Source organism: Podarcis vaucheri, assembly GCF_965113315.1.
Source record: "Podarcis vaucheri genome assembly, chromosome: 4".
In the NCBI taxonomy this organism is placed as follows: domain Eukaryota; kingdom Metazoa; phylum Chordata; class Lepidosauria; order Squamata; family Lacertidae; genus Podarcis; species Podarcis vaucheri.
The window spans coordinates 29802609-29829489 of NC_138762.1; the positions used below are offsets into that span (position 1 = coordinate 29802609).

Sequence of the window (26881 nt, forward strand, 5' to 3'; positions counted from 1 at the left end):
ACGGTAAATAAGCAGTGCATTTTCTCCCTTGAAGATTTGTGAACTGTTTCTAATTGAACAGTTGCTTTCCTTCTTCCCTTAATGCAAATGTTGTCATCTTCAGAAAGCAAAATGAAAAAAATTGTTTTAAAGTAGTTGCAACATATATATTCAATATATTGTATTGCAATGTTAAGTTACAGCGATGCAGTTTGAATACAGAAAGGCTTGTTTCCATTATTCCCGGTTTTCTTGAGAGAGGAAAGAAAGACAACTGCTTGGCACTGTTCAACACATGATATGCGCTTACCTTTAAAGCTTGTTCAGAACCTGTGAGCACAAAATTAACCACCATATGCAAGATCACATCCCAATATGCCATGGTCAATAATCTTGAATAAGGAGGACTACTCTCCAGTTCTATACTCGCTGATTGAAACAGGATCTCCCCTTCACCCTTCCTTTGCAACCAAGAGCAGAAATGAAAGACACTACACACCGCAGTCTTTCAAATGCTTTAACGTGATTTGTGACTATTGACAAGGTGAGAAAATAAAACCACGGCGTCGCAAAGCGTTCAGGGAATCTCGAATTTGAAGCCAGACATGAGTTCAGTTTCGCCAAGTCTGAGCTGATGCCGGAGGAAGAAGGGGAAACAAGATCCAACTCCCTGAATGGATGGTGATAGCTGGACCCGCCCCCCCCTCCTTTTAGGCGTCAAAGTTTATCACTGAACAATGCAGAAGCAGCAAGGAGATTGAAAAAGGAGCCGTCAAAAGCAAGGTCAGGTGCAGGGAGCCGAAGTCTCACCAAGAAGAAAGAAAACATTGTTTGAGGCGCGCGAAGGTAATGACGCATTTCCATCTCCCACTTTTGACGCCTCCCGACGGGACGGGGGAAGAAAGACCCAGCGCGGATGCCTCTCTTCCTGGAGAAGTGCCTGAGGCACCACCCGCGCCCACCGACGTGGGGCGGGTAGGTGGAGGCACAGAGCCCCGTCGTCGTCTCCCTTCGGTGCAAACCGGTTGACCTCCCCCCTCCTTCCCGCCACCTCCCCCCGCGGTAATGATTAACAGCCCCGCGGGGAGGGCGAAGCGAGGGGATAAAGGGGGCTTGGCTGGAGAAAGGGGACAGACAACGCCAGCCGGTCCCGCGCCCGCTTCTCGCCGTCGTCGACCTCCGTTTCGGCCTCCCCCATGACTCGCGCCGCGACGCCGGGGCTGCTGCTCCTCCTCCTGGTCCGGGTGCTGCTGCTGTGCCGCCCGCTGGCCGGGCACCCCGGGCAGGGAGGGACCACTTGGTCTCGCTTCGCCCGCCTGCCCTTCGAGGATGAGCTCTTCCTGGACGACACCTTCCCCGACGGCTTCCTGTGGGGGGCGGGCAGCGCGGCGTACCAGGTGGAAGGCGCCTGGAGCCAGGACGGCAAGGGGCCCTCGGTGTGGGACGCCTTCGCGCAGCGCCTCCCCCGGGCGCCGTCGGGGGACGTGGCCAGCGACAGCTACAACCGCGTCGAGCGCGACCTGGAAGCGCTGAGCCTCCTGGGGGTGTCGCACTACCGCTTCTCGCTGCCCTGGGCGCGCCTGCTCCCCAACGGCACGGCGCCCGCCAGCCCCGCCGCCCTGGAGCATTACGCGCGCTTCCTGGCCGGCCTGAGGCAGCGCGGCGTCGAGCCCGTGGTCACCCTCTACCACTGGGATCTGCCCCAGCGCCTTCAGGAGCTCCATGGCGGCTGGCAGAGCCCGGCTCTGGTCGGCTTGTTCCGGGACTACGCCGAGCTCTGCTTCAGGCACTTCGGCGAGCACGTGCGCTTCTGGCTCACCATGGACAACCCTTACCTCGTGGCTTGGCAGGGCTACGCCACGGGCAAGCTGGCCCCCGGCGTGCGGGGAGGGCGGGAGGTGGGCTACCGGGTGGCTCACCACCTCCTCCAGGTAAGGACGCCCAAGGAGAACATGGCTCAGCCGAAGTTCGCCATGAGTTTTGGCCACCGGGGAGAATCATATAGAGTTGGAAGGGACCCCCCCCCAAAAAGGTCATCTAAGGCCAGCCCCTTGCAACGCAGCAATCTCAACTAAAGCATCCACTTTTGCTTTAAAACCTCCAGTGAAGGCACATAACCCGAGGAAAGTTGCCAAGGGAGAGTGGGGCCTTTCTTCAGTCATCTCCACTTGTGATCTTTTCCGAGGCAAATGAATGACTGCTGCTGGCTCCTCTTAAGGACAGGGGTAGGGAACCCGTGGCCCTTCCAGTTCAGTGTTGCTGGGCTACAGCATCTAACAGGTTGAGCTCCAGTTGCCTCATCCCTGGTGTAGAATTTAAAACAGCCTTCCCAAACCTGGTACCCTCCAGAGGTTTTGGGCTATAACTCTCCAACCAGCATGGGAATTGTAGGCCAAAACACCTGTGGGTTATTTTTAGTATATGTGCTGCCGAACACCTGTGGGTTATAAGGTTAGGGAAGGCTGATTTAGAGCAAGGGCAGTGCAATCCTAGGCCTGCTTACTCAGAAGCAAGTTCCAGTGTATCCCATGAGTCAGTGTGCGTAAAGGAGTGCAGCCTAAGATTTGCTGCAAGCAGCAGGCAAGAGTGAGCAAGGCTCAACTTAGCAACAGGGTATGGCATGCACCTATGGAAACATAAAAGGTAGGATATACCCCACTGCCTTCCAGTCACCCAAATATTGGAAAAACACAAAGGAGGAAAATGGTCAAGTAAGTACATCTGGCTCTTGAAGATGCCTGTCCCAATCCTGCTGTTCTATGAGACTATAACCTTCCCAAATATTAAAGCTCTATAGAAAACAATGGGATTTTTAACATTTCAGGATGCTGGGATTTTTTCCTATAGAACAAACACCTCAACTTCTCCAGCATGTGCAGGGCAGCGTGTTTGCTTGTCTTATCAGGACCTATTTAACTAGACTTGCCCACTGCCCTTCAGGCACCTCTGGCCAAACACACCTTGCTAACTCCTGAATCACTCACTACTTGTGGCAAATCATAATTGGAACAATCCCAGTTTATTACAGAGCCAAACTTGCTAGGGTGTATTATTGGTGTAAGAGGTTGAACTAGAATGTTTTTATTATTGTCAGTTGCATTAATCTCCCTTCCCCCAAGGAGCTTAGTGTGGTATATCCGAGCCATTCCCCCTATTTTACTATCACAACAACCCTGTGAGGTAGGTTAGGCTAAGAGAGGAAGACTGGCCCATTGTTGCACAGTGAGCTTCATGGCTGAGTGAATATTTGTACTCTGGGCTTCCCAGTTCTAGTTATAAACATTCCCCTGTCCGCACTGGCTCTATGATTAGTTACCACATTTAAATGCTTACAATTGCCTGTGAAGGTGAAAGGTGAGGAAGAGCAAATTCTCCCCACTAAAGCAGTAAGAGCAAAAATAAATGTGTGGGCTTGCAGAAGAATAGTAATGTCAGTCAGTTGCAGATCTTTGCAGTATCCTAAAGAAGTGCAGTACAATGTGATGCATATTTATTCAGATCTAAGTTCTATGCTGGATGAGACTTGCTTCTTAGTAAGTGTATTTAGGACTGCAGCCTAATTTATTGTGTAATGAGATTCTGTAGGTGACAGAGCGGTTTATCAAAGGCATAGTTGATAAATATAAACATGGATAAAATTGCATTTCATCCAATATTGCAAGGTGAGATGAAAAGACAAACACACATATCTGAAAGCAGCTGTACAATACATTACCAGTAGCATTTATTCTATTTGAAAATGAACAAGCAGGAGAACCCACATGAATTGATTATAATATTAACCATGACCAATTCATAAAAGGAAGATATAATAGTGACAAATGAATGTGTTACAAATACCAAGCCAAGTGCAGTAAAATATGACCACAGTCACAGAATATACATCATCTTAACAGAGACATGAACATTGAAAATAATGTAGTTGTTATTACCGGATGCACAAAAAGCAATCCAGTAGTCCAAATGTAAATTTCACACTCAAGAGATCCATCACTTAGCTAAGCATTTTTAATTTAGTGGGACTTTCTCTTAAACAAATATGTACTGGATTGCAGCCATCTATCCCAGCCTTCTCCATCTCTACTCAGAAGTAGATCCTAATTTGTTCAGTGGGGCATAGTCACAGGAAAGTGTGCATTTGATTGCACCCTTACAGCACAGTCCTCTCTGTGTCTACTCAGAAGTTCAATAGGACTTACTCAGGTTAGTGTATATAGGATTACAGTGCCTTAGTTTTAAAGACCTGCAGTATTTCTTGATACGATTTAAGGTGAACAAGTTCTTGTACGCGGACTGGGATGAGGGCCAAGAGCACTTTCCCAATCAACATCCCTGCTGGCATCAGAGGTTGGCCTGGCAGTGATCTAAGCTCCTGTGGCACTGAGTTGCCCGTGATACATGCTGTATTAAAAGCTGCGCTTGCAGCATCCAAGTCAGATGTGAGTAATTTCTATCAGCATGTCTACCAAAATTGGCACAGTGTGACAGCTTTGAGCACTAGATCATAAGCTTTGTGGTAGATGGGAAGCGATGTAATAATGATGCCGTGGCACATGCTGCTCTGTCAAGCAAAATTGAGAGGTGCCTGTTGCTTAGGGTTAGGCACAGAGAAGAATTTTGGATATATATATTTTAAGAGGAAAACTATGTTGGAAAGCTTTGGTCTATTATAAGCCAAGTCCACTGCATCTGAATTGCACAGACTGTAATCCCTCTGTGCCAGCCCTTTTAGTTTTCCTCCCCCATTGCTTCCCCAAAATTTGCAAACTTAGTACTGTAGCCCATATATGCATACAAAAAAGTCCCAGGTATAATACCACACAGCTCCAGAAAGGGCTAGGAAAGATCTCTGGAAAGTTGTGGCTAGATAAGTCAGAGGCCTAACTCTCTAGAATGCTGCTGCTTATGATTCCAAGGAGGAGAAACAGCAGCATCTATTGCAGTTTTCGGAATAAAGTTGAGAGCTGTTTCAAAGATACTTCACTCTGCAGTAAGGGCTTGGAGCCTGAATTACTGATTCTGGAAGTATAGCTTAAAAAATTCTTCCCAACTCAGTAATAATAAGATTCCCAGAATTTCCATAATAAAGGAACCTGTGGCTCTTCAGATGTTGGGCTGTCTTTCTCATCCCTGACAACTGGTGATGCTTGCTGGAGCTGATGGCCCATAGAGTAAAACAGCACCTGAATGGCCACAGGTTACCCATCCTTGCTGTAAACAATGCATGTCCAAAAGCCTTTCAAAACACTGGAATTGCAGGAAGAGCCCATGAATCCCACACATTATTTCAGCTGCTGATGTCCCTCCCCTGTGAAACTTGTTAGTTTGGGAAATATGCCAAGTGCCAAGAGTCTACCACAGACAAAATAATCTGTTGCCTTTCAGAAATATTGAAATGTCATGTTTTAAAGGTAAATTCAAATTAAAAAAAAATCTGGGAAGAAGATTCATTTTGAATACAGCTATTTTTGCCATCCGTGACAAATAATGGAAAGGCATGTTTTTCAGATCTTTTGCCACTTCCTTTAGCAGTTTTTCATTATTTTCTTGAACTGCTGATGAAAGATTGGTTTGTAGATATATCCCCAAATATCTAACAAAAATGCTTAGTGCTGATTACCAGTATCTTCCCCAAGATTAAAATTGGAACTAATCTGATTTTAAAGATTTTTTTTAAAGACAGAAATTAAACTAATTTAGTTAGGACACTGATTCCTTTGGCTATATTAGTGAAAACGTAGCACCACCTGCATATAGATAAATCTTCAAGTCCTGTGTGTCTGACCTAAACCCTGTAATTTTGTTCCATGCCCTCACTGCAATTACTGGGGTTGCTACTGCAAATAAGATGGGGATTGCCATGTCCTTTATGTTAGAGATAATTCTGAAGTCTTCACATTAACTATAATAACTCTTGTTGAAGAAACCATCTAAATAGTTTGAATCCAACTCAAAAACTGATCCCCTCTTCTGTGCTGCATTCTATGCTTTCCGCATAGTGGTGCCAAGGTTTATCTGAGATTCCACCCCGTTTCAGATATAGGCATAACAAAGCATTTAAGTACTGCTGTTTGCCAGAAATTGAGGATGCACTTAATGATCCCTCATGAAATTTAGTTATCATTGTCTGTGGGACTTCCATCACTAAGTGATATTTATTTCACCTGCCCACGCAGTTCTCATGAACTGAGCTTTGTGAAGACATGTTTTCTCACGCACGGTTTTCCCCTCTGCAACTGGTGAAATGGTTCCAAGTGTGCCACATGTTCCATTATGTGAAAACATAGGTTCACATACCAGTGCTCTAAAACCTAGGGGCAAGTAAAGGGAAAGATAGAACATCTTTCTTGACCACATATATGGGGCTGTTGGGATTGTTCCAGAGCTGGTGTTAAGGGTCAGCATAGTCAAGCATCTGCTGAGGGACCACAACTCAGTGCGGGAGCAACTGGGGAAAGTCTCCTGGACCTGCTTCTCCTCCTCACCATTGCAAGCTGGTTGTTCAACCACCTCTTCTTATTCTGGTCCAGAAAAAGGTGATAGTTGAGCAGTAGATGTCACTTCCTGTTTGCACGTTAGCCGTCTCCCTTGCAAGCAAGCAAGGGGTAACATTAAGTAGGAGTAGCGCAGGGAAAATTGGTGATAATGATGAGGAGATAGACTCTCTGAAGGAAGGGAGCCATGGCTTTTCAGGCTGGTGAGAGACAGATTCCAAAAGGCACATTGCTACCAACAGGTTGTGAATCTGAATGTGTTCATGCTAGTCAATTCATCCTTCTGAGTCAGAGCAGGATTATAAATGCCTTTTTGACTGGCTGTTTAAAGAATTGCTCATGGGGGACCAAATGAGGATGGTATACAAAAGTTGGTTCCTTGCTCCCTTTCATTTTGGCCACAAAATGAGCAATGCAGGCTAGTAAAATTGTTTGAACCACTAATTTTTGTGGACCTATTTGCACCAGAAGTACTTCGTCCAGTTCTAGCCACTGCAGTTTAGGAAATATGTTGACAAATTGGAACATGTCCAGAGGAAAGTGGCAAAGTTTGTCTTGACTTACTGTTATCGTTTGTTATGAGAGAAACAAGCCCCAAGCGCTGGTTCACATGTGCCAGCCTCTGCATGGGAAAGGAAAGAGCACTGCAGGGACTTTAGGGTAGCATACACCAGTATGTTGCACATTCTCTTTAAATCATAGCTTAATTTAAACTCTGGTTTAGCATTATGTTTCCCTTCCTCTGAGATATTAGAATGAGAGTGAACAGTTCTGTCCCAAAGGGCAGAGTGGTATTGCTAGCTGTGAGGCTAATTTTCCTTAATTTTAAGTTGAAGGAAGCCAGCTGATTTTATAAGATTTGCTCTCTTATAAATGTTGCACTGTGCTTTGATTGAACGGAGGCCCTAAAGCCACCAAGAGACTTATTGCCATCTAGTTGGTAACACAGATATCTGTTAAGACTGAATACATAATTTCATAAAACAGCAAAAATGAGTAAAATAAAAATGGTTCACTGGGGACTTTCTTTCCCATAGGCTCATGCCAAAGTGTGGCATCTTTACAACGATCATTTTCGTCCTACACAAAGAGGTAAAGTGTCAATTGCCTTAGGCTCTCACTGGATAAGACCTCTACATATGACTGAAAACAGTATTCACGAATGCCAGAAATCTCTTGACTTTGTGCTGGGCTGGTTTGCTAAACCTATATTTATTGATGGAGACTATCCCCAGAGCATGAAGAGTAATCTTTCCTCTGTGCTGCCTGAGTTTACCGAAGCAGAGAAGAAGTTTGTCAGAGGGACAGCCGATTTCTTTGCTCTTTCGTTTGGGGCAACGTTGAGTTTCCATCTCGTGGATACTGGCATGTTATTCCGCCAGCTGGAATCGCTAAGCCTAAGGCCTCTGCTTTACTGGATAAGCAGTGAATATAACAAACCAGAGATCTTCATTGTGGAGAACAGCTGGTACGTTTCTGGTAACACTAAGACCGATGACTCCAAGTACACGAATTATCTTAAAAATTTCATTATGGACACTCTGAAAGGTAGGCTTGTAGATGGTATTCTTGTCACCATTATTATCCTGGCACAAGTTAAGGGAAACATTATCCTCACATTCATTAAATAAGTTCTGCAGAGGCTAAAACCCAGTGAGTCTTTAAACATTTATCCAGGTGTTCATTACAGAGTGAGGTTCCAAAAGAACGGGATTTGCTTGCCTCTGCGGTTGCCAAGTGCTTTCCAACAAGTTTGGATAATGTTTCTTTGGTTACAGCAAAAAGTTAAGCTGGTTGCTTAATATAACTTCATGATGTTTGTACTCTTGGCTATGAGGCTTGCAGGAGAATCAGGCAGGAGATACCCAATGATTAGTTTTAATGCGTCAGATAGCTGAGTAAATATTTGCTAGATAAGAATATATACCAAATCTCTCTCTCTTTCTCTTTCTCTGGTGTGTGTGTGCATATATAATTTCTGTAACTCTCTGGCAATGACCTTAAGAGTCTCTTCTCAGGCTGCAAGAATTCATTCTTCCTGTAATGAAGAAATGAAAATAACTGTTGGGAGTACGTATTCTGCTTTCACAGCTGATTTACAAAGCTGTGTCTCAGTTACATATGTCCTTATTTATATGAATATGGAAAGGGGCTTGAGTGTTGGAAAATGCATCAGATGGTAGATACAACTTCTCTTTTTAGCAACCAAGCAGCACATTCTGGCCCCCATGGAAAACGGGGTTTGCTTTATGCCTGTGTTGGTTTTTATTTTAAAACAACTTTGATGAAAGACGTAAAATAAGTGGCAAAACTTTTACCAGCTCAACTTTACATTCACCACAGAGTTTTGTCTTTATTGTTTGCAACACTTGCTAGTTACTTTGGGACGGTCATTATTTTGAAGTAGAGTAGTATTTTAATTAAGCATGTAAATAATTAAGTAAAAGTTCTGTCTTGCTTTTCTGCTTACCTTGAAAACCCTAAATATCTTGGGTCTAGGTCACCTGAGAGACTTTGTCCTCTCATACCATGCTGCCTGCTCTCTAAGATGCCTGGGAGAGGACAATTTCCATGTCCTGTGTGTGGCTGAGGCAAGGTTGTGCAGGATGAGAGAAGAGCCTTCTTGGTGGCTGCACCAATATTCTATAATACCTCTGAATACCTTCTATCAGTGCTTTTTTTCTAAAAAAAAATGTTTCGGGGTACTCTCATTTTGACTCAAGAAAATCACCATTTTATAGTTCAAATCGGGAAAAATAAATACAGCAATTGGACAGAAGTAGAAAGAACATGCATTACCTCATACTACATAGCTGACACATGAAACGCTTGCTTCCGTCCGAGACTCAGGAAACACAGGGAAAGGAAATGAGGTTGCCATTGAGGGGAGCAACGGAACTGACGATTCACCATGCTATTCAACGGACCACACTAGAGAAGAAACTAAAATTTAAATTTTTTAAAGTTTCTTCTCCCGTTAGATTCAGAAAATGTTTAGGGGTATGCATACCCCTACGTCCGCCCCAGAAAAAAGGACTGCCTTGTATTCTGATCTTCATTTCCCCTTCTTTCTTACTGTTCCCACTGACTGGTTAAACTTTCCTGTTCTTGAAGCATTTGCCTTGTCAGACATTATTGATAGATTGGGTAGAACCCCATTTTGGAATATTTTTATCTGTTGTGTTGGTTTTTGTGCTGTCATTTGATTTCTTTAGTGGGATTGTTTTGTTTTTAAATGTAAGCCACCCTTAGGTGATGCAAATGCACTGGAAGGACAGGGTTCAAGTTTCCTAAACAAATAAGTAATGCAATTTCAAAAAATACAACCACGCAAATGATTTATAAAAGCTTTTATATACCACTCTCTCATAAAACATCAGGGCAGTGTGCAGCAGTACAGAACCATCATTAAAATGACTGGGGACTTGAGAAAATTTCAAACAACTGTATGAATAAGTCTTTAAGAGACACCTGAAAGTCAAAAGTAAGGGTACCTGCCCAATCTCTGCTGGAAGCGTTGTAAGGGACTTGATAGAGGTCAGTTGGGCTTCTGAGATGTGGGAACCAACTAAATTATATAAAACAATTAACAGTTTTGTTACACCAGTTTTGTAGAAGAAGTCACAACGAGTGAAAATACATCCTTTTATGGAGGTACCTGCTCGTTTAAAAGTACTGTATTCAAAAGCTTCCAGGCATTGCATTTTCCATCAGAAAAAATACCATGGGACCAATTCAGGGGCCCACTGGGATGTAGTGGAGGGATCCTTAGGCTATTTAGGCCATATCTGCCTGGCAGTATTAACACTGAGCAGGATATGTGAAGAGATCCAAGATTTAGAACCTCAAAGCCAAAGTGAGAGCATTTGGGTCATTTTTCTGAACCACAAACAAATCTGTTCAAGTGCAGTTGTTCAAATGTGTGCAGATGGGGAAGTGAGGTCATCTTATTTTTGTTGTTTTCTCCTCAGCTGTCAGGTATGATGGCGTTACTGTCCTCGGGTACACGGCTTGGTCTCTCATGGACGGCTTTGAATGGCTCAGGGGCTACAGCGTTCGAAGGGGTCTGTTTTACGTTGACTTTCAAAGTCAGGATAAGAAACTGATGCTAAAGTCTTCAGGAATGTTTTACCAGAAGGTGATAGAGAACAATGGCTTCCGCCCAGTACCAGAAGACCAGCCCATAGAAGGGACTTTCCCCTGTGGTTTTGCTTGGGGGGTTACCGAAAGCTTTCTTCAGGTAAGCCAAATGAGAGAGCAAATCACTTCCTCCAATTTTCCTGTAGCACAGGTGAAATAATAATATTGTCTTTGTTTCGTTCCTGGACATGTGTTCTAATTGGGGCCGTAGGGCCTCCTCTCTGACAAACATCACAGTTTGGGCATGTTTGGGTGCTATACTTTGGGCAGAACTCTCAGTGTGTGGGTGTCTGTGTGTACGCATCTTCCCCATTCCGTTGTGCCCCTCTGATTTAAAGCAACCACCCCCACAGATTTGTTCTTTTCAGGGACAGATCAGGCAGAGGTGGTAAGGTAACACAATCAAATGAAAACATGTTGCAGCCTTGTTAATTCTTACTCCTTCCTTAGAGGTAAGCCGTACAGAAAGGACTTCTGTGGGCTTTCCCAGCACATACCGGGTTCCAGTGAAGGGAAGGGGGGGGAATTCATTGTTCCTCATACTGTGTGTCAATCAATTTTGACGGCTCAATATTTGTCCTTTGAGCTATTGAACAGTCTTCTATGACATTAGCATAGTAAATTAGAACAATGTCATTAAATATTAAGTTGGTTAAAATTAGCATGTCACTTATTTCTAAGCCGCATCTTATTTCTAAGCTGCTGTGATTTATTTCGGTGTACTTTAGTGCACGGCAGACACATTTCCCATAAATCGTTTGGACGTCACCTTAAAAGTATTCTGAGCTCCCTCTGTTTTTAAAACTGATTGGTTCCTGAAAGATTTATTGCATATCTAAATCATTTGTTGATTCAAACTTTAGATACTCCATAAAGCAGAGATAGCTAACATGGAGATCTCCAGATGTTGACTCTCAGGTCCCATCAGCCTCCTCCTCCTCCTCCTCCTCCTCCTCCTCCTCCTCCTCATTATTATTATTATTATTATTATTATTATTATTATTATTATTTTACTTAACTTGTTTGCTTGTGAGTTTACACACTTTGGACAAATTGAATCTGCTTCTCCCTCTCTTTCCAGGTAGATACCACACGGTCCCAGTTCCTTGACCCTAATGTTTATGTTTGGGATGTCCATCATACAAAGAAGCTGATTAAAGTTGATGGAAGGGGTGCTCCAAATCGCAAACCTCACTGTGTTGATCTTCCGGCTATCAGGCTCCAGATTTCTTTACTTCAGGAAATGCATGTCACACACTTCCATTTTTCGCTGGTGTGGCCTTTGATTCTCCCTCTAGGTAATGAATCTTACGTTAACCACACTCTTCTGTTTTACTATCAGTGTTTTGTCAGCGAATTACTCAGAGTCAATATAACTCCTGTCGTTGCTTTGTGGCAACCCATGGGTGAGAATCAAGGGCTTCCTCTTCCTCTCGCTGAGCATGGAGGATGGGAGAACCGGCAGATCGTGGACGCTTTTGTTGAGTATGCCAGGTTCTGCTTTAAAAAACTTGGCCAGTATGTCAAATTTTGGATCACAATGAACGAGCCTAGCGATGACAACTTGACATACAAAGGAGCCCATAACCTCCTGAAGGCCCACGCTAAGGCATGGCGCCTGTACGATAAAACATTCAGGAAGACTCAGAAAGGTAAAATCTCAATTGCCTTCCACGCCATCTGGGTCGAGCCCTTTTCAAAAAACGATTACAGTGCAGCCAGACGAGTTTTGGAGTTTAAGATTGGCTGGCTTGCTGAGCCTATCTTTGGAAGTGGTGACTACCCAGATGTGATGAGGCAGTGGCTTCACCGGAAAAACAGCCTAGGCTCCCATTATTTGCACTTGCCTTATTTTTCTGAGGCGGAAAGAAACCTAATATGTGGTTCGTTCGACTTTTTCGCCTTGAGCCACTACACCACGTCTCTCGTAAGCGCCATAAACGAAGACCCCGCCAATTATGACCACCTCCTTGAGGTCCAAAAGCAAAATGACATCACTTGGGTGAAGTCACCTGCTAGAACTCCAGTGGTGCCCTGGGGGTTACGCAAGCTCCTCGCATGGGTCAAGGATAAATATGGCGACATCCCAATCTACATCCTAGCCAGTGGAATTGATGACGGGCAGAAACTGGATCGAGACCAACTGAGAATATATTACATGGAGCGGTATATCAACGAAGCCTTGAAAGGTAAGAGTCCTGAGGAAATGCTTATGTTCCTCAAGACCAACATTTCTTGGCATGTTTTCTGGAATGCTGTGTGTGATATGTAATAGCAACTATCAGTGCTTTTTTCTGGGGGGGGGGACACAGGGGGTACGCATACCCCTAAACATTTTGTGAATCTTTGTACTTTTGTCCATTTACTGTATTTCTTTCCCCCGATTTGAACTATAAAATGGTGATTTTCTTGAGTCAAAATGAGAGTACCCCCAAACATATTTTTTTAAAAAGAAAAAAAGCACTGGCAACTATTATGTGTATACCCTGCCTTTCCCCCTGACAGGGAAAATAAGAGAAGCTAAAATATAGGTGGTGAAATATTTGTAATAAACATTAACAGAATTAAAACTGTGTGTGTAATAAAAACATACAGAGAATTGCAATAGAAACACCTTTCATTAAAAGCAGTCAGTTCCAAAAATCCTGTTGGAATAAGGAGGTCTTCACCTGCCAGCTGAAGGACAACAAGGAGGGAGCCAGTCTAACTTCTCGAGAGAGAGAATTCCAAAGTCTGGGAGCAGGAACTATGCTTTGAAGATAACTGGAAATCCAGTTTTCAGCAACTGGATGAGGCCGTTGCCTCTTATAAGGGGCGGACTAATTAATACATGTTGATACCCAGAGCACATGCATAGTACATTGTGTGTGTCCCAAGGCAGTGTTTGGAACTCAGTGCCCTTCTGTCTGCTGTTGCTGAGAAAAAGATAGTTGCATTTCGTTGCCATGAATAGTCACCAAAGGCTTTCCTCCCCCTACCCCCTGTGAAATTAAGCTAGCTTAATAACAAAATAATGAAGGGTAAGAAGCGAGAGCCACTGTGCAGGGCCTGTTCCTTGTGATGAGATAGAGGCTGAAGGTATGCGAATTATTATTGCATTAACTAGATGGTAATGAAATATTTGTGCTGTGTTTTTGTTGGCGTTTCATCTGTTTGTAGTGGATTTTTAATTTCACGAATGTTTGTTTTATTTTGTTGTAAGCTGCTATGGGGTTCAGTTTTAGAGCCAAAAAAAAGCAGGATTCATATGTTCTTATAAATAAACAAACTAATACCGCCATCACAGATGGGTTTCTGTGGTATCGCAGTGTCAGTGGAGGGCAAGGTTACATGCAGTTAAGGCCATCGTTCAGTGCCATAGCGATTGTCGTAGCCTGCCAATAGCTTTTGGATGTAGAAAGTATCAGTTAAAAGACTCTTGAGTGCTGGAGATCTGCTCCCTGACATAGTAGACAGTACTGGGCTCAACAAGACAATGGCCCCTAAAATTATAAAGTGGTACCTCGGGTTACAGTGGTACCTCAGGTTACAGACTCCGCTAACCTAGAAATAGTACCTCAGGTTAAGAACTTTGCTTCAGGATGAGAACAGAAATCGTGCTCTGACGACGTGGCGGCAGCAGGAGGTCCCATTAGCTAAAGTGGTGCTTCAGGTTAAGAACAGTTTCAGGTTAAGAACGGACCTCCAGAACGAATTAAGTTCTTAACCCGAGGTACCACTGTGCACCACAGCCACATCAATAGCATACATTTAAAGCACTCATGTGCCCCTTTAACTACCATGGCCTCCCCCCCACCCCAAGAATTGGGGCTGGGAATTATAGCTCTGTGAGGGGGCTCCTTTCAGCTCTGAGCACCCCAACAAACTACGGTTTTTAGGATTGTTTGGGGGAAGCCATGACACTCAAAGTTGAATGGGAGAGCTTTAAATGTATGTTGTGACGGCTACAGTTGTAGATCAGGGGTGGAGAACCACTGGCATTCAGACCAGGTCTGGCACACAGTGTCTTGGGATCCAACCCACAGTTTTCCTTCTGTTTGTTTGTGGCAATTAAGTTTACGTGTGTGTTTCATTTGCACAAATGGCACCCTTTTCTCTAAAACTTAATTGCCAAGCAGGCAAACTTAATTGTCAAGGAGGGAATGGCAGCTGGGAAGTAAAGGTGGGAGAGAGAGAAGGAGGGAGGGAGAAGGGGGAATGAGAAAAAAGAGAGAAAATGGGGGAGGGGGGGAGAAAGAAAGCTTTTTTTAAGGAAAGAGCTGGAAGATGCAGTGGATGGGGTTTGCAAATCAGTGTCTGTGTGTGTGCAAATGAATGGGTTTTTATGAGTGTGGATGTGTGTGAGAGAGAGAAAGAAAGGGAAGGGAGAGAGAGAGAGAGAGAGAGAGAGAGAGAGAGAGAGAGAGAGACTAGGGGGCTCTGGAACCACCCAGATACTTTTAAGTGGAATTGGACTGTCGTTTTTAAAGATCGAGATGCCTAGAGTTTATATAACATATACTGGTATGGTGGTCTAGCGGTAAAACAAACATGGCAATAATTTGTTTTTCTTTGTCCCCTCTGTGTGTGTGCATTTTGTTTGTATGTGTGCTCTGTTTTGCAGCCTACACCTTGGATAATGTTAACCTCCGTGGCTATTTTGCCTATTCTTTCAGCGATAGGGGTGATCCTAGATCGTATGGACTCTATCGATATACAGTGAATCAATATGAGCCAAAGTCTTCCATGATCCATTATAGACAGATTATTGACAATTACACCTTTCCTGGCTCGGAAACTACTGGCTTGCTCTGCCTCAAGGAGCTTATTCTGTGCCCAGAATGTGACTCGTTGCAACCCAGAAGATCTTTGCTTGCTTTCATTTCTTTTATATTGTTTTCTTTCATTGTTACTGTATTTCTGATCACTTACTACTCCAAGAAGGTCAATAGAAGGCATGAATACGGCTTTCCTGCAATTCATTGTCCTTCATATGCATTTCCTGGGGGAGCTCAGAAATAATTATACACCCGACTGTGATTATTGTTGCACCATGAAATCATTCATGCTGCCCAGTGTTGTGGAGCACTAAATGTGAAAATGGATTGTGCCCACGAAGCTTGTGTGACTCCTTTCTGTATTAGCACTTTAGGTTAGCAGCCCCCCCCCCAATTTGCTGGTGGTGTAGCACCCATCCCCTGATCCACTGAGGGAGAGTCATGGTGAGAATAATGCTTCATGCATAGTGAGGTCAATGCAGGCCTCATTGAACAGACTGAATGTATTTTTCGTTGAGGATAGGGGATGTTCTAACTTGAGTTTAATCATACCTGATATTTTGAAATTTAGCTTTTCTTCTCTGATGGTGAATTTCTAATTCCATCCTAGATAATCCCTGTTTCTTTTAGCTGATGGACTAAAATTAGTCTGATCATTTGATTCACTTAGACATACGTTGTATTTTGGGTAGATGTGAGAAGGGTTTGCATGTAACACTAAACCATGTTTTGGCATTTATGATAATGTACCCACCTCCCCCCCCCACTTTACACTACCCCCCTTTCCTCCAGCAATGAGAAGAGTGGCAGATTCCATTTCGAAACCCTAAACTGTGGTTTAGCTTAACTGCTGCTGGTTAAAACAATGGTTTAGCATTATGTCCAAACCAACGTGGTGGATCGTAAACATTTGACTGCTAAGGCCTTAGAATGAAATTATTTTTTTGTCTAGTCTAAGACTCTTAGGCTCTGGTCATACCAAGGATAGAATCAGCGACTGGCTTTGAGCAGTTTCACTCTTTATCTGAATAATGCCCCCACCTTTGAACATGGAGCTAGTTTTTAAAGATGGATTCTGATGGCAGGAAAATGGCACTCGTATCTGGAATCTGTTTATAGCTTCATGTTGATGCATGGCTATACCATTCCAAATTAATTTAAGGAGATGAGACAAGAGCAAGAGTGAAAACAAGTAAATGCATTTTTTTCTAGAAAGAGGAGAGCTTCGTAGCCAAAGCGGAATTGCTAAAGTGAGATGCGATTTTGATATTCTAGTGCTTTGATGTTGATTTATATGTATAAAAGGCAGCAGCTGATGCCATAATACTGCCTGTCCTTTGATTTGCTAGTATTATTGTCACACTAAGGGATTGTGGCCAGTCTGTGTTTTACTTTACTTGACCTGAAGGGATTGTGTTCTTGTAGGAAAGCAATGCAAATGGCTTCTGGTAGTTGGGGGTGGCTTCACTCAATAAAGGTAAGTGACAGCCAGGAGGATTTAAAAGGTCATAAGTTTTAGACAATAAGAAAAGGTCAGTAACTGAGAATTGTTTTGGTATTTTCAAGCAACAAATGGGAGTTATATCCTGACTATTTTTGCCCTTGAATTGGGCAGCTATATTAAAGTAAGAAAAATGAAATAGCAGCCATAAATCTCATGGCACGAAGAAACTTATTTTTTTTTCTAGAAACAGATCCAAATAACTGCTGTCTTTTATATTTTCCAAGGAAATGCTTCTACTGTATCTCCCAGTACCCCTTTATGCACTTAGGTTTATTTTCACCTAGCACCCAATTTAAGGCAGCTGTCCCGTAAGTACATTTACTAGGGACAAAGCCCGCTGAACACAGTGGGGTTTACTTGCAAGTAAAGATGCCTATTATTTTGCTGGAAGTGTTCGTATTCTGTCTGTCCGTGATCTCTCAGCATGCATGAGAGGGCATGCCTTCAGCCAAATTTTATTCAGAAGTACAAGGTTTGAGGCAAAAGGTTGTTTCCAGTGCTGTGCAAAAGGCGTTTGACTGGTGCAGTGGGATTTCCCTTTCCTCTCCTTCTGTGCCCCCCAAAATTTGTTCCAAAGGATACTCCAGTTTTCTGAAGCAGATTGTGAAGATGCATGGGGAGCTGCAGGGGATAAGAGGAGGCAAAAACCCTTTGTGCAAGTGGAACAGCAGTGTTGGATACAACCCAACATTTCCATTACATTACAAGTTGAAGTTCTCAGACTCTGCATATGGGATTCAGCACCGCATGCTTGAATTTTCCTCTGCAGATCACCGCTGCAGTTTTCTATTTGGCACATTGCGAGCCCGTGTTTTTCACTGTGCAATGAAGTGCTGATTGATCGGTAACATGAATAGTTGCGGTGTCCCTACAGTTTAACATTCTAGGGCTCGGAATGTGAGCCTGTGTTGAAACTGTACATTTAGATACACCCTAAACCTCAGACACTCACAAGCACAGCCTGATAACTGTTCCAGGAAAGGAAAAAACGGTAAGGGAAGATGTGATTGCTAGACAGTGAGAGATCCATATTCCAATCGCTGCTGAGTTAGCCTAGCAACCACTTGGCATTTTCTCATCACCATAAGAAGGAACTAATTTGTGCATGTCCTCACAATCTCAATGAACACACAGAGAGGCAGTGGTTTGCAAAGTTACTTCTAGACCCATGACGAAAAAGATGGACAGCCCTCTCATCTTGAGAAGGCATCTTGCGATCGCAAGCTGAGAAAGAAACCATTTTGAGTGATGTGATTATTAACCAACAGACAAGCAAATATAAGATAATGTGACAAGATTTTATCTAGCTCAAACTGCCATCTGTGTGTACATAACTTTTTGAGATTGCAAGGAACTTGCAGTGAGGCTAATACCTGTGCAGATTTCCATTGTACAGAGGATTTAGCTACTTATGCAGAGCTCTTTGAAATAAAATTATGTATTTACTCAAATCTAATGCTCACCTTTTTTGGCCAAATTACGTTGTGGAAATTAAGGGGTGCATTAGATTTGATGGCACATTTACATTCGCCAGAAAATCCTTTTTTGGGTTTCAAGGTTCTGAAAATTGAGGTGCGCATTAGATTCGATGGCGTATTAGACTCGAGTAAATACAGTATAGCAGTGGCTGATAACATGTAAACATTTTTATGTAGATTAGATACATGAAAAACAAGACATTTTATGCATCAAGATTCCAGGAGTTTGGGCTTGGCTCACCTGTTTTTCTGAATGCTTCAGTGGAATAAGCCCAGATTGTGGCTCTCAGTGTGCCAGGAAACATTCAGCACACTGGGCTGAGGTGAGCTGGCAGTTGACATCAATTCAAAATACCTGGCCACCATGCATAAATTCTTTCTCTCTAAAGCAGCTTAAGTTCATTTCAGCTCATTCAACAAAGTTTGTATGAATTAGCCTTTGATGATGATAATAATAAAAAGTTCAGAAACCACAATTTCATATGGTGCCTTAGCAGGCAAAATGTATGTGCTTTCAGCTAGTCAAAACAGCTTTTGAATAGGAGAAAAAAGACAGCTCTGCCTTGCCACTTATTGCCCATATGAATGTGACCCAGTTCCCTGCCTGTTGCAAATAGCACATTTCCCCCCAATATTTATTTGTAAATTATGAATTCGCACTTTTCAGTGAAGTGCACCCTATAGATATGTGTTAGATGGATGGATGGAGAGTGCAAACAGATTTTATTTTTTATGAAGCACCGTGGATTATTTAATAAAATAAGTGGTATGTAAAGATTAATGGTTTTTCTTTTTTGATATTTCAAATCTGCATGCAATGTAGTTGACTCTGTGCACTTTCAAAAACTATGTTATTTGTCAATAAATGTACATTGAATGCTACCTTCTTAAAAACTATAACACTTAAAAGTATATTTTTGTCCAGAATATTTTTGTGGAATTGATAGTTTTTATGGAATGTATGACAATAGATAAGTTAATTGCAAGTTAACAATTGTATGTTGTGTTTATTACCTTGTTTATAAATTGTGCTTTAACAGTTGCCTCTTTTAAACAATCAGATTTATTTTCTTTGCACTGTTGCAGTTTGACCATCTTCTCTGGTTCGGCCAGGTGGTATTTCTAGATTTATAACCCTGGATATCTTGAAGTATTGGGTGCTTAAGATCAGTTGTGCCCAGTAGGCTAACCCTGGAATTTTTTGATCTGAGTGGGTTCTCAGGTGTAGGAAGCATATGATATCACTTTCTGAGGGTGGAGAGACCAGTGATTTCAGAGACCCAATACTGGCCTCACTTTCCCCATCACCCCAGAAACATCCATGGATTTTGCCTCGCAAATGTTATCATTGTTTGCTTCCCTCCCATTGAGATGGAAACTGAAAAAAAGAAAAGGAAGGAGGATTTCAAGGTTGCTACTTCTACCTTGCAGGGCTTTTGAAGGCCGGTTGTTTTAGTTATATTAAATTTAACAGCCATCCCTGACATTGGGCAGAGTGAGGCTGCTGCATCAGGTGACAGGTGCTGGAAAGCAGGGATTGATGGTGAGTGTTGGAGGACAGCTCTGTGTGGCATAGAGCCTGCCCTGTATCCTGTAATCTGCCCTGTTGGAGGAACTGGCCCATTAGCAGTTTTGAGGTGAGATTCATCTGTTAGTCTGGTTGGCTTCTGTATGTGGAATGGTGGTGGTGGTGGGTTGTTCGTGTTTCATTTTGCCCTAGCCAGCAAATATCTGGGACACCATGTGGGTCAGATGTTTGAGTCCCACTCTGCACAGACTATCTCTTATTTCCCCACGTCTCTGTAACATGCAGACCAACTCTTGGTGGCATCCTGCAGATAGATGAATGCGAGGGACGGCTATGAGAAACACATTCTGGAACATGAACTTTGGCACAGACTACTTTACCCCATGCGGCCTTTAGGCTTGTCTTCAGCTATCCTATGAATGAATAATTGGAATTAATAGTTAACTGGAAAGTCAAGAAGATTTTTAGGTTTAAAGATGAAGGACAATCTCCTGTGGTTTCTCTCTCTCTCTCTCCCTCATCTCAAACTTCCTGAAATGCTTCTGCTTCCCCCTAGCCACACGACTCCACCTATCAGAAACTCTTGCTGTCATTCCCAAAACCCCACAAATATTCATGTAAGGTAAGTTCTATCCATCTTCACCCCTGCAATGTGCCAGCCTCACTTTTACGTCTTAAATGCTGAACCTGAGAGATGTGCACGAGTTTAATGTTGTTAACCAGTAACATTTCTGCAGGGTATGTGACTGGATATCACCTTTCACACAGTTCCTGAGGATGCTTCGTTATATTACTTTAATACCCTGCCTCACTGGAAATATGGTACTCTTAATTTGCTCCTGGCTGATGCAAGAGATCTGTAGTTAGATGCACCCAGGTATAAATTCAGTGTAAGTTTTTAAGGAGTGTGACACACATGAGCCTCAGGAATGTTACATGGCTTGCCTTGGTTTGGGCATCACTTTATTAGTTCTCTCCATTTCCAGTCTTTATTTAGCCAAAGCATCACCATCCACACATAAGAGGAAGGTATCGGTGCGCTCAAGAGAAACCCAATATTTGCAAAATTACAGAAAATATTTAGGTGCAGGGGAGCCTAATGGGGAGATGCCAAAACCTGCCCAGTACGGACTAAGCTGCTCATCCATGGAATGCTGATTGACATCCTTGGATTTTTTAGTTGGAAAACGGTTGGAAGGGGAATGGATTGGAGTATCCTGGGCAAAAGCACAGCAGACTGAGCAGGTGCATGCCACACTGGAACATTTTGTTACAAGTCCAGCTTGTTTAAGTTCCAGCATCAGCTGGAAATGCTATTTTCTATTTTGACAGGCAGACGGTCAATGCCTCACAGAGGCGATTGGTCTGAAACCGCTGTTCTGTCAAGTGTGCACATGCATGCATAGGACACAGGAGCCCCACACTTTCAGCTCCTGTAGCTGCCGTCTCCTCTTTCCCAGCTTCATCATCCACTGAGAAGATCGGTGCATCTAATACGGCTTTGTAGCCTTTGGTTACTCATGAGCGAAGGAATTTCTGCATGAGTTTGTGGATAAGTAGCTAGGAGCTTTGCAAGCTCCCTATTTTTAATCAAGAAACATGTATAAATTATGTGTTCCACACTCAACAGCCTGAGGGAAATGCTACCTCCGGAAGAACGAATATATGTTTGTAAAACTATACCATCACAATCTTTTATGGAAACCTCTGAGGAGCTGGTTTCATTCTACGATGCATCAGTTTCAAATGGGCTTTGTTGTTCTCTGATTCTTGCCATGCCATTGTTCATACATTACATCCCAGGTCTCACTAAAGGGCTTTTCACAGCTGTATATTTGACTCGCAGCATCTCCTTGCAATGGACTTGTACAAAATGCAGGTGTGAACTTCCTTTTCTGGTGGTGGTTTCTTTGGGTCGAAAATCACCAGGGTTGGGGCTGCTTGAGGTTTCCCTATTCAGCTGAAAGCTGTGTGCGGATGTGTGTGTGTACCATCAGGAGGTTTGGGCTGGGTGTTCATCAGTATGCGGATGATACCCAGCTCTACCTCTCTTTTAAATCAGAACCAGTGAAGGCGGTGAAGGTCCTGCGTGAGTGTCTGGAGGCGGTTGGAGGATGGATGGCGGCTAACAGATTGAGGTTGAATCCTGACAAGACAGAAGTACTGTTTTTGGGGGACAGGAGGCGGGCAGGTGTGGAGGATTCCCTGGTCCTGAATGGGGTAACTGTGCCCCTGAAGGACCAGGTGCGCAGCCTGGGAGTCATTTTGGACTCACAGCTGTCCATGGAGGCACAGGTCAAATCTGTGTCCAGGGCAGCTGTTTACCAGCTCCATCTGGTACGTAGGCTGAGACCCTATCTGCCTGCGGACTGCCTCGCCAGAGTGGTGCATGCTCTGGTTATCTCCCGCTTGGACTACTGCAATGCGCTCTACGTGGGGCTACCTTTGAAGGTGACTCGGAAACTACAACTAATCCAGAATGCGGCAGCTAGACTGGTGACTGGGGGCGGCCGCCGAGACCGTATAACACCGGTCTTGAAAGACCTACATTGGCCCAGCCAGATGGGCGGGGTATAAATAATAAATTATTATTATTATTATTATTATTATTATTATTATTACCATTGGAAAAAGGCAGCTGCCACAGGTGGCAGATGTTTCTGCGACTTGGCAGGAAATGGTAGCACATAACTGGAGTTGTCTGGTGCATGGCCTGCTGGGAACACCTTTGCCTCACCTGCTGTGCTCAGCCTGCTGTGGGGTAGAAGTTGCTGTCCCATCAGAAGTGTCGAGGTAAGATTTGACTGTTAGCCTATCTGGCTTCAGTACATGAAAGAGGTGGGGTACCATCCTGTCCTTTGCCCCTGACAGCAAAACATCTCAGGTCTGTCCTGAATGGGAGCCTGAAATGTTTGAAATCCCACCCCCCACAGCCTTCCATGTGCTCAATGCTTCTCAGTGCCCCACACTGGCCGCTTTCTATATCGGGGGAAAGCACGGCATCCCACTCCCCCAAGCTTCTGCATCTTAAACACACATAGATTCAGAATCCTTGCCTGGAGATGCAGTGATGAGAAAGGACTGGCCTCTTAAAATTTCTGCTTTCCACGCCTCTTTTTTTTTACAGCCAGCCTGAAAAAGAGTGGGGAATTCCAAGAGCCACACCACATATTGCTGGGACAGGGGATTTCTAGACTAGAGGTTTGTAGATGTTTCAGCAAGCAAAGGAGTCAAACTGAGCAGCACTTATTGTTTTCTTACCTTGTATAACCCTGGCTGCTTATAAGGTTACTCCTCCCCAACTTCTCTTGTCCGCCAGATGGAAGTTGTTCGTGTCCCTGAGTGCAATTTGATATACTGAGAGGAAGATGAGTGCTTTGGGGAAATACGTTAAATATAAGGTAAGTAGATGGGTTATTGACTATTATAGAGGTTTGTATCCAGACTTGTGGTGATCAGAGTTTCAGTTGTATTGCTTTGCTGGAAGGGGAGGCAGTTTCTTCTGCTCCCCTTTGAAAATTTGCTTTGGAGGGTTTAGCGTCTTCTGCAACATCCTGGGAGGTGGTACTGCCTCCCTCCTTCCTCCAGTGACAGTCTTGGCTTGCTTGGATTCCCATTTGCAAATGGGAGGCGACGTCTGGGTCTAACTCTCTATAAAAACAAATGCAACAGCAGACACTGGTATATAACCATAACTTGCATATCTCAGCAGGTTTGGAGCCACTGCAGGAAAGGCACATCACTTGAAAAGTGATGCAGCTGATCAGATCAAACACTGCACAGCTTCCCCAAGAATCCTGAGATTCAGAAGGCAGCAAAATTTGTAAGTAAAAGTGGGGCAGTCCCCTACAGAAGGAGCCTGTTGAGAAAAGTAAAAAATAAATAAATGCGGGGATGTTTTTAACTTAAGGTAAGCCTTAATTTTTCAGTGATGTACCTAGCACACTTAGAATAAAGTGGTAAAAATGGAAACTGTGCGAAGCTTGTGTCTTAAATAATTGGAGGAATATAGCAGGACTCTGTGGTGTATGTTGACAAGTCAAGCAGGGATGGGTGAATCTGTCATTTTTAGTTTCTCTCAGTTTCTTAGTTTTTTCCCAGTCTTAAGTTTAGCTCTCCACTTTTCCACATCAGTTAGCAATTCTTTTTGAGAAAAGTCCTGATGAAAATTCATCAGCATATTTTTTTTTTTGTGCATTTCTCCTAACACACACATTTTTGTATGTCATTACATCTAATATAATGGATTGTTGTGTTATTTTGACTAATACATTCATTTACACTGCTACAAACTAGTAGATTGCCTTCTTTTTAGAAGGCAATGCAAAACTTTTCTGAACCAAAACAGCTTCAGAGGATCTCTGCAATCAATATTGCTTTTACTAGATGTAAAGCAAAGTTTATAAGTGATTTTACTTCATTGTTTTGATTCCACCCCTGCCCCGAAAAAGAATAAAAAAACAAAAACAAAACAGAAAATGAAATTTGTGGACACTAATCAGACAGGGAAGATGTAAATGTAATATAAATATACATCAAATTAACAGTGATTCTTTTTTTACAGATAGCTGGGGTAGGAATGGAAAAATGAATCAGATAACATTTTAAGAAATACTATATAATAGCATGTTAACAAAAAGTAATACTGATGGTAAATCCAGTCCTTCAGTATATGCCACTTTATTCAGCTCCATGTTATATATTTACAGGTTGTTTTTGACTGATAAAAAGACGTGAGGTAAAAAAAATTTGAGGTATTAATATGAGTACATTTAAAAAAACACACAATGGCCATATTGACTTAACAATGGCACTATAACACTTAATGAAAACATGGTAGTGTTCTTCTGATAGATAAGATTAATACTCATTTAAAAAAGAAAACATAGTATTTCATAGATACATGGTTGCTAGATGATGCAAGCATATCTACTTGAGACTTCTATCTCTAAACATGGGAACCAAATGGAATTGTAACAAAAATCTGAGGCAGGGGTATCCAAGATGCCATTGACTGCAACTCCCATCTTGCCCAACTATTGACTAAACTGGCTGGGGGTTGACAGAAGTTGTTGTCCACAAGAAATGGAGAGTACCTCATTGCTTACCCCTGATCTGAGGCAACGGGAGATGATCCATGTCTCCCCAAACCCAAGTTTTCCTGACCCTACCCAAACATTTAATCCACAGAACTCCACAGCAAAGTGAAATGTTAAAGCCCCATTTCTACTTTGCTCAGAACATGTTCTACCATACGAGAGAAAAAGAGAGGGAGATTTCTCAGGGTTGGTGACTCCCTCTTTGTCCATTCCTAGATGGGTATGAAATGGGTATTCCAGCCAGTTTTTAAACGTACTATCCATTATTTGTTGGAATTATACTTTGTGGCTGCAGTTTTTAATGTTTATAATATAATTATTGTTTGAAACTTTTTGGATGTATTTTTATCAGAAAAGTGTCATATAAATGACACAATGTGAGGAAATATTTTTGCCCTAAGGAGATTATGATTCAAGTCCACTAACTTCAGTTAGACCCCATCCAAGTCCAGAGTCTAAGAAATGCATTTTAGTAGATGGTTAGATAAAGCAGGTCTAGGAATTATAGCAGCAAAACTTTCTGTATGGGAGAGGGGACAGTAGTTTTCCTATACTATATATAGCCTGAGGGAGATGAGTCATTCATGTCCCCTCCACTTTTCATATATTCTTTGGAATTGGTCAATTATACATAAAGAAAGAATCTGCTATAAATGTTTATTCATAGCTTTAAAAACCAATTTGATTGCAAATAACTATGCATTATTTCCTCAAGCTTGCCATGTGATCCTGGAGGCCTATCTGGGTTCAATGGAATCTGCTTTTTTCTTCTCAAATACTGTGAATTAGAAATTTATTTTTTAGTGATGGGCAAAATCTATGCATTCTAAGTTGGAATAGGCTTCATCCCTCTCAGGCTTTTGGGGGCAATTCTCAATTTTTAAAGAAAGACACAGCAGGAGAAGCGCCGGCCCTCTCAGCTGCTGATTTCCTTTCTCAGTCTTTCCCCAAATGTACAAGTTGTAGTGGAAGAAGGAAAGTGCAGCCAAGAGCGCTTGTGAAAATGATCTGTTTCCCCTAAATCCCCATCTTTCAGCAATTGAGACTTTTGAGCATATTTGAACTTTCAATTCAGGACCAGTCCTGGACATTTTGCTGCCTGAAGTTAAGAACAAAATGGCTCCCTCCCCATCCCATGTACAAGACTATGAGGCTGGCATTTGAATCATACCTCAACACTAGTGATGGGACAACATCCTCTACCTGAACTGAGGACAGCAAACTAGCTCAAGGGTAATAAATATAGGTCACACAATCTCTGTCGCACATCTTGCTACGCCTCCACTCCCCAGGATGTGCTTCCTGGGGTGACTGCCTCATTCTGCCTAACAGTGGAGCTGGCCATTTCCATTGTGGGAATTGTAGGGTTGTTGGCTTTTTTATGTCCAGATCTGTGAGTGAGGACAAATAAAATAAAACAACAAAAAATTGCACCTCCCAAAGTGAGCGAAACAAGCTCCAAGAAGTCTTTACTGAACATGCTTAACCTAATTCTGCGTACTATAGCTGGATTTTTTTAAAAATAGCCTTTCCAGTCAGTGAGTCAGGAGAAATAAAAGTCAATATTTTCTATAGCTTACCTCTGCAGAAGCAGCCTTAAGCTTTCACCTCAGCAGCTGCTTCCCCTCCTCACCTCATCCTCCTACAACTTAATAAGTTTGTGGAAGTGTGGAGGTGGGAAACAGGCTGATGAGCTGAGACAAAATGCCAAGGGGCTGACTCAACCAGGAATTACTTGGGGACTACTAAAGTGAGAGAGGTCATTTCTTGACTCCTTCCAAAATTATCATTCATCCCTACTGATTGTACAGGTATAGGAAAGACTGGGTAAGGGGTTGAATTGGTGTTATGTCATTTTTGGATGATCTTGGTGTATGATGGCTCTGCCATTTTCATCTAGGA

General features: G+C 42.9%; 1 protein-coding gene and 1 long non-coding RNA gene across 5 annotated transcripts; both read left to right on the forward strand.

Moving 5' to 3' along the window:
* Positions 1-366: 366 nt before the first annotated feature.
* Positions 367-24799, forward strand: KL (klotho). Of its 4 annotated transcripts, XM_082221552.1 has the most exons (6): positions 367-1910; positions 7511-8021; positions 10445-10713; positions 11695-12802; positions 20437-20502; positions 23593-23632. In XM_082221552.1, exons 1-5 carry the CDS (start codon positions 1176-1178, stop codon positions 20499-20501), a joined length of 2688 nt encoding a protein of 895 aa, XP_082077678.1. In that variant the 5' UTR covers positions 367-1175; the 3' UTR covers position 20502; positions 23593-23632. The 4 variants fall into 4 exon arrangements, with proteins under 4 accessions (XP_082077678.1, XP_082077679.1, XP_082077677.1 ...); XM_082221553.1 differs by lacking the exon at positions 20437-20502 and having other exon boundaries at positions 23593-24799; XM_082221551.1 differs by lacking the exons at positions 20437-20502; positions 23593-23632 and adding an exon at positions 15217-19793.
* On the forward strand, positions 20869-21877 carry LOC309531864. The gene is made up of 2 exons (XR_014219492.1): positions 20869-21070; positions 21126-21877. It is a non-coding gene; the product is annotated as an uncharacterized lncRNA (long non-coding RNA).
* Positions 24800-26881: the final 2082 nt, after the last annotated feature.

What these genes read in the sequence shown, in the direction of transcription:
- KL (XM_082221551.1), top strand. Translation starts at nt 1,176, where the DNA reads ATGACTCGCGCCGCGACGCCGGGGCTGCTGCTCCTCCTCCTGGTCCGG. An exon ending in TTACCGAAAGCTTTCTTCAG is followed by an intron (nt 10,714 to 11,694) that starts GTAAGCCAAATG and finishes CTCTCTTTCCAG; the next exon opens with GTAGATACCACACGGTCCCA. An exon ending in TATCAACGAAGCCTTGAAAG is followed by an intron (nt 12,803 to 15,216) that starts GTAAGAGTCCTG and finishes TCTGTTTTGCAG; the next exon opens with CCTACACCTTGGATAATGTT.